At 39.9% G+C, this 12,917-nt stretch overlaps 1 protein-coding gene across 5 annotated transcripts in view; it reads right to left on the bottom strand.

Moving 5' to 3' along the window:
- Positions 1-12,917, bottom strand: part of FMN1 (formin 1) — a 429,625-nt gene that overhangs the window by 190,731 nt on the left and 225,977 nt on the right. For all 5 annotated transcript variants that reach the window (XM_086710287.1, XM_086710286.1, XM_086710289.1 and 2 more), the window contains one exon: positions 8,586-8,736. In XM_086710287.1, the coding sequence (XP_086566413.1) occupies positions 8,586-8,736 (151 nt within the window). The remainder of the gene's footprint in view (positions 1-8,585; positions 8,737-12,917) is intronic.

Raw genomic sequence — 12,917 nt, 5'->3', positions numbered from 1 at the left:
GAAGGTGTCCACACACAGATGATCTGATATTTTGCATCTTTAAAGCACCTTTAAATTTTTAATGTTTTCATTTATTTTTGAAGGAGAGAGAGAGAGAGAGAGAGCGAGCATGAGTGGGGGAGAAGCAGAGAGAGAGGGAGACAGAGAATCTGAAGCAGGCTCCAGGCTCTGAGCGGTCAGCACAGAGCCTGATGCGGGGCTCGAACTCACGAACTGTGAGATCATGACCTGAGCTGAAGTCAGACGCCCAGGCACCCCTGGAAAGCACCTTTAAAAACGTACCCTGCGGGTGCCCCGACAGTTACAGAAACTAAAGCCAGAAAGGTTACGTGACTGGACACACAGCTACTACGAACTACTCACCTTTAAGACAAGATCTCTTGTGCCTTTCCATGGCCATCCTGCCCATCATATTCCCTTGTCCTTCAATTCCCCAAGGACATACAGAAACTTGCTTTATTTTAGGAGCTATTGACAATCATTCCATGAGCTCCTGCACATCTGTGATTCATACAATGTGCCATGATGGTGTCAAGCAGCTCTATCTATCAGATAGTGCCTGGGTCTGAGCACAGAGATGTTGGTTCCCATCTAATTGTCTTGTCTATCTTCTCATAGGTAAAATGAAAGTTGGTGGGCCTTGAGTGTTCCTATTTGTAAAGTGGAAGTGAAGTAATGACCACATCGTTGTAATTCATCAAATTAAAGTTTGCATCTTTTGACAGATGAGACCTGAAACCCAGAGAATTTAAAGAGGTTGCCCAAAATTCAGTAGTTGGTTGAGGTCAGAGCCAGAAGTACAACGCAGGTCTATGGACATGAAAGCCGGTGCTTCTTTCACTAAACAATGACCAGGGAATAAAATTTAGCCTTCTGCAAGTGAACTTGAAGTCAGGACTTGTAGTTAAATTTAGACCAACAGACCATTTGTCAAATAATTAAGACCACAAGCTCTGGGGTTCTTGTTAAATTCATTTCCTTACCACTTAAGGGTTGTGAGAGGCTGGACAAGTTATGTAACCCCTCTAGGCTGAAGCTTCCTCACCTACAAAATGGGAATAATAGTAGTAACCATTTTACTGGGTTCTTGTTATTCTTAAAGAAGTTAATACATGCCAAGTCCTTAACCAAAAACCACTTACTTAGCATTAACTATTATCATCACTACTGAAATCTTTGTCATCTTCACTTGATAGACATTACATAAATGCAAGGAATTATTAAGACTGATTTCTGTCGATATTAAGCATGAACCTGTGAGAACACATGTATGCACAGTGTATACTGGAGATGTGTGCACTTTGCAAAGCATTTACGAGTTTAGTTGAGAAAGCATCCAGTGACCTGGTTTTGTGACTTAAATACACACACAAGGTCTTTGCCTGTTCTGGCAATAGCCTCACATCCTTCTAGCTCCAAAGTGGAGGCCAGAGGAGTCACTGCATTGGCATTCAGCCTTAAATTGCTGTCTACCCCATCCCATGTCACAGTCTCAGAAAAGGGCCCGAATTAAGCATAAATGAATGAGGTCCAGAAAAATATATGTAAGAATTCAAAAAACTTTCTTCAACCAGGAGGAAGGATAGATACTTTAAAAAGTATAAATGGGGCACCTGAATGGCTCACTTGGTTAAGTGTCCAACTTTTGGTTTTGGCTCACGTCCTGATCTCATGAGTTGTGAGTTGGAGCCCCTCGTCAGGTCTCCACGCTGGCAGTGGAAAGCCTGCTTGGGAGTCTCTCTCTGCCTCTCTCTGCTCCTCCCCACCCCCCCCCCAAATAAACAAACATTAAAAATATATATACATAGAACGATTCTCTCATAGCCTATCTTGTAATATCTAATCATGTTTTTGTTTTTCAAAACAAAATCTTTATTCAAATAAATCTTCACTCCCTTTAGATATGGAAGATTTAAGAAGCTGTGTGTCTGTGAGTGTGTGTGTGTGTGAGTGTGTATATGAGTGAGTGTGTGCGTGTGTGTGTGTGTTGTGGAGGTGATTCCAGGATCAGTTACAAAAGGGCTAAGTCTGATACTTCATGCATTTTTATACTGCAATCATTCATTCTAAACCCGGGAACTATGTCAAAGAATAACTTGTATTCTGCTAATACCTACAAGCCTTCCTAATATGGACTTGGCTCCCAATACTTGTCACCTTATCGTGTGGATAATTTGCTCTCATGGTCCACAATGAAGAGATTTAACACGACTCAGGAGGGTGCTGAGGGGCCGTACTCTCTTGCAACTTCCCCTTCTCCCTGTTCTAAGAAGCGAATTTAACGTTGTATCTTGGCATTCTAAGATGCCCTCTTGTGGTTGGGGGAGGTAATGACCATCCTAAGGATACTACAGCTGGCTTGAGGTACAAGTCCAGATTGTTAACTGTTTTAACAGCCAACAGAGAAATATAGTTGAACTCCAAGAATAATATTCAGATTTAACATTCTGAAAGAATCATTGATATCCATACTTGACAAGCTCTAGCCACCTTTCATATATATATATATATATATATATATATATATATATATATATATATGTAAATAAAGTAAAAGTACAACTTAACTTTTTGGGCCACCTTATTTCCAAATAAAATTTGCAAGGCAGAACGAGTGCCTGTCATGGAACAGAAGCTCCTGTTTGCTTTTGGTAGATTTGGCCAGTCAGCGGCCGTTAAGCTGAAGAACAGGAAAGCCCTTATCATTCTAGCTATCACTCAAGGAATCTGGACATAGCACCACCTCAAGATCATATATTGGTGCAATCAACACGCGGGCAAGTTATTTCACTCATTTCTATATATGATAACCCCTAACCTCACTGCTCATTTTTCAAACACATGAGGAATATAAAGGGGTTGGCAAATCATCCCCACTCCTGGGGGAAGAATCATGCACGTACCTTACTGAGGCAGCCCAGAGAAATTATCTCTGTATACAAAAGCTGAAATTATATAAACTTGGAAGGCAACAGGTTATGAAAACCCTATAAATTTATGTTCAGACGTCCAAACAATGTTCTCCTTCCACTCTTCTCCCCTCCCTGCCAAACTGAGACACCAAGTCTGGGAGTTGAGAATTACAGCTATGATCCTCGCCAAAGTGACCAAATTACAACTGAAGGCTCTTGGCTCCAGGAAGTTTCAACAGACTAGTGTCTGCTGAACCATCACCACCCCTCTCCAGCTGCCCTCCCCCACCCCAAAGTGCTTAGGGAATAGCCTTTATCTCATTAATTCTTAAGATGTATCTATGAAAAAGGCAGAGGGAAAGGAATGATTTTATGTAACTTACAGAGGAGGGAACAAGCGAGAGATTATTTATAATCCAAAGTGAGATCGTGGCATTTCGAGACAGGAAGAACAGTGACAGGTCATGCTGATTTCTGTGAGTTGTAGGGCGAGTTTAGGAAGCAATTGGAAAGCGCACCAGAGCAGCCACTTCCCCAACAGGTACCAGGAGGACGCCTCGCAGACAATAAAGGCAGATTCCTGGCTCTGTGTCAAGGTGCCGAGCTACCTTTCCCAGGAACAAACGTACTTAGAGACCGTAGAAGTATGGCATATTGACAGGGGAAATTCTGTTCTACAGTGCAAACGACTACCTAAACCAATGTAAGATGAACTCCCAGATGTCTGCATGTGTCATTAAGGGAAGTTGTAGAATTGTATGAATCCTGAAAGACAGGAATGGTCTAGAGATTACCATTTGCAAGTAGTTTCAGGAATGGACACACTAATGTTTTAAGACTCCTCAACAACCTTGGGAATGAATGACGTTCAAGAATTTCTTCATAAAACGTTCCCATTAGTCCATAAACTAAGACGATTAATACACATTTCTAGGAAATAAAGTACTTTCATAAGCATGATTTCATTTCATCCTCATAACAAGCCTGTAAAGAGTTGCTATTCCCCATTTTATAGAAAAGGAAACTATGGGAAAGTGAAATGATGTGCACAGAGGTTATCAGGGACCAAAAAAAAAAAAAAAAAAAAAAAAGGAGCTGGTACTGAGTGTTGGTGGTGCTGACAGGAGCTGATGTTTGCAGCTTCCGTTCTCAGTTTGGTGACTGCCATGTCAAAGTGGCAGAATGGTCTGGTGTCACAAATGAGGATGGCACATGCCTGAGTACGTAATACAAATCTGTGTTAGTATTACAGCTAATATTTATTTATTTCACATTTTCATTCATTCTTGAGAGACAGAGAGAGACAGAGCACAAGAGGGGAAGAGGCAGAGAGAGAGGAGACACAGAATCTGAAGCAGATTCCAGGCTCTGAGTTGTCAGCACAGAGCCTGACTCGGGGCTCGAACCCAGGAACTGCAAGATCATGACCTGAGCCGAAGTCAGACACTTAACCAACTGAGCCATTCAGGGGCCCCTACAGCTAATATTTAAAATAGTTGGTAGAGTCAAAGGAAAACAGCTCTAAATCTATATATATATTGTTGTTGGAGTGATACCTAAAGCCTCTTTTTATTCTAAGATTTAGCTTCCTATTAGAAGATTGACTTTGAAAAAAGAAAAAACTTGGGATGATTTCACAATGTAGGAAATACTTTGGATTTGCCCAAGTGTGCCTGTATTTGTTGATTTTAATAATGGCCATTCTCATTTATAGATGTCGGCTCATTCATCCCAATAAAATATGTGACCATCGCCAATGGGGCAAATTCATGTTTTAATTAAGGGGAAATGAAGGCACATCCTGAGGCTCTTGTACATCCTCTCAAGTGTCTGTCACTATTAACATCTTTCCAGTTACAAGTGTGCAAACCCTCGAAGTCACGTCATCTTCCCAGGTCTCAGTTTCTCGAGTGCCAAATGAGGGTACTGAATTCGGTGGCTGGGAAGGTGCCTTCTAGTTTTCAGATTAGAAGATATTACAGAACGGGATCCCTGCCCCACTGAAGAGTGTATGTATCTGTTTACTGACAGCCACCACTGGCGATGGGAACTTCAAATGCTCCTAGAGAAGGAGAAATAGAAACCAGTATCTGAGTTTGAGTTCAGTGGAATCTTAACAGTTCTGACAGTTCTTTCTGAACAAGGAATGCAGCCTGCACAGAGGAAGGAAGACCAGCTCCACTTAAGAGGTATTCACATAAAGGTCTCCATGCTGGCTGAGCCCCTACAGCCAAGATTCAGAATGCTGGAGTTTTAAATCTCCAACATACGCTCCACTCCAATCACTATAAACAAGACCGATTTGGCCAGGGTTCTTCCTGGTCATCTTGTGTGGGAATCATGCTGTGGTTAAGCTGATGAAGTTGGCCTCTGATGCTGAAACTCCCCAGCTGCTCAAAAACTCTGTAATTTACTTTCACTTTCATTTTAAGAGAAACAAACAAACAAATAAAAAACCTGGCTCTGAGAGGAGACCAAGGAATCCATCTTGATGTGTGAAATCTGACCACGGGCACGGAGAGAAGGCTCGTAAGGGACAGGCTTAGAGCTTTTGGCATTGACTCAGTTCATTTTTTTAGTTTAAAACTTAAAATCTCAGCCCTAATGTAAGTCACAAGCTCACTGAAAACTCCAACCAGTCTCAGGACCAGAACGCCCAGTAGATGTACATGTCTGCCTCTACCTCAAGAGAAATGTGAAGACTATATATGTACACAGATTCTACAGGATGCTGGCAACCTTGCTGCTCAGAAAGATTAAAGAGTTCAAATGAAGGGTATTTTCCCCCTCAGACAGGGAAGCAAAGTAAACATATCAAGTACTAACTGCCTTAGTGGAAATCCTCTGTTGAATAGGCAAACAATTATGAGATAAGAAATAAGAATAAACAACCAACTGCTTTGATGTTTCAAAAAAACAAATTCTTTGATGTTTTAAAAATACTCATTTGCCAAAACAAAAATAATTAGCTTTATGAGTAAACAACATGTTACCAAGCATCCAGAGGGAGAAACAAAGGGGTAATACCAATCCGAGAAGAAAGAGAGGACAAAAGTAAGTTTAATATGATATTGTGTAAGAAAACATTCAGTGGAGTTCCTGGTTAGCCAGAAGAGGCTCCCTGGAAGAGGTAAATCTAGGCTAGCTTTGGAATACAGACATTCTTCTTTGGCTTTTCATACAGAAGCAGTAGTCTTCTGTGTCTATAGATGGTATTTAATAAACCAGCTGGCCCTTAAAGCACATTTATCTCTATCTTGTATGAATCTCACTGCATGCGGATACATGATATGTATACATATATATACTATACATATAGTACTATGTACATATAGTACTATGTACATATGTATAGTATATATATGTATATATATATCATGTATTCACATGCAGTGAGAGTATATATACTATATATACTAGTATATATACATACATATATATACATACATACTAGTGTATATATATATATAGTGTATATATATACATGTATATATATACACATGTATATGTATATATATATACATGTATAGTGTATATATATATATATACATGATATGTGTATATATATACATATCATGTATTCGCATGCAGTGAGATTCATACAAGATAGAGATAAATGTGCTTTAAGGGCCAGCTGGTTTATTAAATACCATCCATAGACACAGAACACTACTGCTTCTGTATATATATGTATATACATATACTATATACTATATATAGTATATATGCATAATATATATATAGTATATAATATATATATTAGTTGACTCCTTACCAGTAACTGATAGTTTTATTAGAAAAATTCGAATTGTTTCATGCAATATGTCCTCTTAAAAGAGTTGAGCTGATATTTAGTTATTTTTAGCATCACATTTTTATTATTTTTTAAGTTTATTTATTTATTGTGAGAGAGAGAGAGACGGGGGAGGGAGGAGCACACGTGAGCTGGGGAGGGGGAGAGAGAGGAAGAGAGAAAGAATCCCAAGCAGGTTACGCATTGTCAGCACAGAGCCCAACGTGGGGCTCAAACTCAGGAACTATGAGATCATGACCTGAGCCAAAACCAAGAGCTAGACTTAACTAACTGAGCCACCCAGGCTTCCCGGTGTCACATTTTTCTCATGAAAACATAGTTGCAATGAATCTGACAGGTGAAAGACTTTGATCATGATTTTCATTCGTACCTCAAGTCAGTGGGAGAACCTGATCTGATTAACAGAAAACTGGACTCGGGTTTTGGTCCTATTTTCCCCTATAAGGCACACTGATTTCATAATCATAATATTACTTGAGATAGGAACTGATGGATGAAGCCTGCTATATAATTTAACAATAAAGCGTTGATGATAACATCATTCATTATTACACTTTTCAAAACATTTCCTTCAAAATCTCTTCAATTCAATTTCACAACATCCTGGTGGGTCAGGTACACTCAGATATTGTTAATCTTGTTTTAGAGAAAAGGAAAAAATATGGCCTAGAGAATACAGATGAGCAGCCCAGACTCACAGAGCAAATCAATAGCAGAGCCACAGGTGAACTATACTTTTTCCCCAGCACAAGCTATGCTATCATCAAAATGCTAACGCCGAGAGATCACAGCAGTGACTTCAACAGTAACGTGACGAGAGTAGCCGTCATTTGTTGGGGGCTGACTGTGTCAGGAACTGTGCCGAGCAGGACATATCAATTACCTCATTTAATAACTACTTACAATAACACTGTGAGTAGTCATTACCTCATGTCGCAGGGAGGGGATGGGGCAAAGAGAGGAAGAACTTTGAGGCAGGTTGCACAGCTGGCACATGGCTCAGCTGCGATTCAACTTCACATCTGCCTGATGGCGTGGGGAATCTTGAACTTGCTCTCTGTTGTAAGGCTGGCGGCCTCTGACTTCAAGTCCCCAGGTCATTGCTCAGAAGTCAACTTATCCAGGAGAACTATTCTGAGCACTCCACTTAAAACTGCAGCCCCGTCCCAACCGTGCCCAAATCCATCTTCCGTACCCTGCTCTATCACATGGTTCAATGTTTTGTTTGTAATGCTGATTGTTAATATAAGTGCCACAGGCCAAGGTTCTTTGGGGTTTTCTCACCAAAGCATCCCAGATGCTCAGACCGTGCTATCCGATAAAACTTTTCATAATGACAACTTTTTAAATCTGTGCTATATGGTAGCCGCTAACCATAAAAACAAAACTGAAAAGTGGCAAGTGACAATGAAGGCCTGAATTTTTAATTTTATCCAACTGTATTAAATTTAAACAGCCACATGTGCTTAATGGCTACCACACTGGACCACATGGGCCTAAAGCAAAACATGGCATAAATACACTCCCAATAAACATTCGCTAGATGAACGAAATTATACATAAGTGAATGAGTAAAACATTTTCCATAGAACATGCATACTAGTTTCACTAAGTGCAAATTAAATTTTCTATTTTTTTCAACAGAATAGTTGGAAAAAAGTCCAGATTATTAAGAAAATAGTTTGAAAATTCGGGTATGCCTGCAAGAATAAGCACAGATTTCTCAAACTACTGACTTCTTTTCGTCATCAGTGACTTAAAAGTTTCCAAAGCTTCCAATCAGTGACTTAAAAGCATTCCAATTCAATAATGAATTCCCATGTATGACAAAAAATACAATTACTATAGTCACCCAATACCTTTTTGACCTTGTTCTTTTTCTCATAGGTCTCTGACAGAGGCTTTTTCTTCTGCTGAGTTGTGTCTTTGGAGAATAAATACTCAAATTCACTAGTATCCCGAATATCAGGTTCTTCTAAGGAATCCCATAAGGTTGGTGTAGCATTTTGGCTTAAAAGAAAAAATGACAAGTTAAATATTAGAATCAAAACAGATGAGAATAGAATATAGTAAAATCTCTAATTCACTTTATGACTCACTTTTAAAAATATGTGTGTGTGTATATACATATGTGTGTGTATGTATATATATCCTAAAAGCTGGAAAAAAGTTTTTTGTGCTATATCTTTTTTTTTTTAAGTCAAAATATACTATAGAACATTGAAGCCAACACACATTTCTAAAACTGAATGATCATTAGATGCAATCAAAAAGAAAGAGATCTAGAGAAAACATGCAGGACCAGAAATCCTGGGATTCACATAATCGAGGCCATGTAAGCTGTTTCTCCCTCAGTCTGTGGCATTTCCATGATAGGTAAAAAACAGGCATCACGTACACGCTAAAAAGATAACCAATTCTGGGACATTCGTGGGATAATTCTTGTTTTTATTATTTTTTTAGAGAGTGAGCAAGTAAGCGAGAGGGGGAGAGGGAGAGAAAGAGAAAGGCACTGGGCCCAGCATAAAGCCCAAAGAAGGGCTCAATCCCATGATGTTGGCATCATGACCTGAGCCGAAATCAAGAGTCGGATGCTCAACTGAGCCATCTAGGCACCCCATTAATGGGATAATTCTTAATAACAATTCTTAAACAGAATAAAATTTTTCACCTTTTCCTAAGTTAAGATTTACCTTCTTGTTGGACTTCTAATACTTTTAAAAGTGATTTTTAGGATTAGCTTGGGTCAACTCAGGGCAGGACCCATAATTTGTGAACAGACTGAGCTCATTTAGAAGTACTTGATTTATAATACTCCGCCCCAACAACAGTATTAACAATGAAAACAAACCAAAAAACTCCACTGAACCAGTCCGCACAGGGATTTCAACTAAAGTAGCCATGGGGAGGCTATGCTTTTGTTTTTGTTTTTTGGTGTTTTTTGTTTTTTTTTTGGTTTGTTTGTTTGTTTGTTTGGTTTTTTTTTTTTTTTTTTGTCGTCAAAAAAACAGGGGCACCCTGGTTTTGAAACAAAGAAAGGGAAGAAGCTATGGAAAATCAGGTATAGAAAAACTGCCTCTGAGAGTGGGCTCAGAGAGGTTACCATCCAGGCTTCTTTTAGTCAGAACACATTTTCCCCCAAATGTCTACTTTCTTATTTTTAAACACATTTAATACCCATGGACAAACATAATATTTCATCTACACATTGGTTTTCAAATGTAAGTATATAGTATGATCCAGAATATTTTTAAGTACTTACCCCCTTGTTTTAACATGTATTTTCTCCATCACTGAAAACTAAAAGAACTCTTACTACAAGGGATGGTCCACACAATTTTTTGATGCTAAAAGGCAATTTTCATCATGTTCAAAACAAGTGGGAAGATGGACTTCTCAGACCCGGGTGTTCACATTTTGCTATATGTCTGCCTTTCCCATGAAATATGAACATCTTGATCTGTCCAGATTCACTTCTCTCCACTTCTTTTATTATAATTTTTCTAATATAATATTTGAGCCATTTAAGAGTATATGTGTGACATGTACAACATATAAGAGTATAGTGAATACCTGTGAAATCATCACCCAAGAGCTAGAAATTTCCAGTCAAGTACATCCATCCATGTGCTCCTGTCCTCCCCCACTCACTTAACTCCCATTTGAACAGGAACACCATTAATTTCAAGGGTTAATCTCAGCTGCACTACGGAAGGGGGTCTCGATGACAGAAAAGAGCCAGGGGATTTTGGAGCATGAAGCCTGTTAAGGGCTCCTGGTCTGGGCCTCAGGGAGGTTCTCGGAAGCTGAGGAGAGGGTGTGCAGAGAGAGATGGTGTGATGCATAAGGGCAATTGTTCAGACCCATCCATTCCCCACCCCCCCCCCCATTCCCCTCTCATCCCTGCACCTGTACTGCTTGGCCCCAGCTCCAAAGACTGTGAGCCCACACTAGTACGACTAGTGTTGCAACTCACTTCTATTCTAGAGTAAACTGGCTTTGACAGCTTGCACGCTTTATCACCATTTACTACAAATTGTTTCTGTGGGAAAAGGCATTTCCAATAATGAATAGAAGAATTTTGGAATACTACCTCTCAGTGAGTTGGGAGCAATTGGCATTTGGTGGAGGAGCAACAAGGACTCACTCACAATAGACCATCTCATCTGCTATAATGATCAACTCCTTTCTCATCACTGAATGTAAAATTCTAGCTCAAAAGAAGAGGAAGAGGGAAGGAGGAGGAGGAGGAGGTAGGAAGAAATATTGGGGAGGAGGGAAATGGTGGAGGAGGAGAGAGAAGTGGAGGAAGAAGGTGAAGATACTCACAAGGAAGACCAAAAGTGAGTGCCCTGGAGTGCCAGGGTGGCTCAGTCGGTTGAGTGACCGAGGCGTGGTTTCGGCTCAGGTCATGATCTCATGGTTCATGAGTTCGAGCCCCATGTTGGGCTCTGCGCTGGCATCATGCAGCCTGCTTGGGATTCTCTCTCTCTTTCCCTCTCTCTCTTTCTCTCTCTGCCCCTCCCCCACTCGAGCTCTCTCTGCCTCTCAAAATAAATAAAAATTAAAAATTTAAAAAAAAATCAGTTCAGGTGAGTAGTGAAAAGCAATCTAGGTCGATGAGAGACAGTGCACACACAATGGAGAAAAATCGTATTTTACTTCCAGTTCCCCAGAAGACCAAGGCTAAAATTTGTCATGCACACATTATGCAAAGTGCTTACCCTTCTGGTTGTACAAAATACTCAAAATACCATTTCTTCTCTTTGTAACAAACACACCCCAAACAATTTTAGTTTTGGACACGAATAAAACACTACACAGAATCTTTACAGCCTTTTAGTTTAAAAGAAGTACACATGCTCTGAGGGTACAAAATCACTTTGAGGGACCCATGATCAGAGAGACTAAATGTGTGGAACAGCAGGAAGCGGCCGTGATACTGTCTTCATGTAGGAAAGTTAGTACATTCACCTACTTTTCATTTGGCTCAACAATGAAGCCCTAAACTTACTGTAAAACTAATAAGAGCTTGAGTATTGAATTGCTTTCTTTCTCAAAATGGCCAACTACATAAGGAGGGAAACCGTAACGATTCTCTCCAGCATGACTTTGTCCTATGTTGAACAGTGGGCAAAGGGCCTATATCCCAGTGGTACTGTGAGACCACCGCTGCGGTCTAGGATGTTGGTTGCTGATGAAGTCTTGAGGGGAATGGAGTGGAGACAGGCTCGTGAGGCAGGTGTGGAACAGTTCCATGTGCTGTCACAACACACTACCCCACGGCTGACAGGTGGGATTCATCACCCTGAAATGTCTGTCCATTAATTTGAGAACATTAATAAGGGAACAGAACTCGAAATAAATATTCTGGGAAACATTTCTTAGGAAATGTCCTCTGAGTCTTGAATGGGACAGAAGGAATAATGATAGTACTTTAGGTAATCGTTAGAAGCCACTTCAGGATGTCTCTCTCTCTCTCTCTCTCTCTGTCTCTCTCTCTCTCTCTCTCTTTTTAACCATTCAATTAGGAAGTAATAAAGTATCAGCGTTTAAAAAAAAAGTATCAGGATTTCCCACACATAAACTCTTGGTCCTTATTCTTTGGTTAGAGGAAAGGGGCCAATATAAGGCACATAATCAACTTAGTTCACCACATGCTTAGTTTTAAGTCACTCCCCACTCCTCCCTGCAGTGATTTCCAGTTGCTTTATAATTGTGAATTTCACAGTATTTTGTTTAATATCCTGCCTTCCGCAGGCAAAATGTTACATAAAGTGAAAGATTCACCACCACCCACCGATTTGGGGAATAAGTTCAAGTATTTATGTTTAAAAATATGTTTTCTATTTGTTGTCCTTTACAAAGAAATTAATTTCAAATCTAGACATTGGTTAATCAAGCAGCAGCTCAACACCTCTCTCATTGTCCTCTTGACAGACTCTGAAAGGAGGCAGAAGAAATTCAGTCCAAATATGTTCGTATGGAAGTTTCCAAGCAACCTGTCTTGCTGCCTTACAGAACCCAGCTTAACAAGCTATACAAATGGAAGATGTGTCACACTGGCACTTTCTCTGAAGGGCAACAAGGTAGAAGATGCGAGGGCATGTGGCAGTTAGGGGGATGAGAGTTCAAGCAGAGGTTTTATATTTTAGGATGCCCTTCTGACCTAAAGAGCTAATGACTCAGTT

Source organism: Puma concolor, chromosome B3, assembly GCF_028749965.1.
Source record: "Puma concolor isolate L17-30 chromosome B3, mPumCon1.1.hap2, whole genome shotgun sequence".
NCBI lineage: Eukaryota > Metazoa > Chordata > Mammalia > Carnivora > Felidae > Puma > Puma concolor.
Note: the sequence above shows the minus strand (reverse complement) of the source record. Positions and strands in the feature narration are given on the sequence as shown.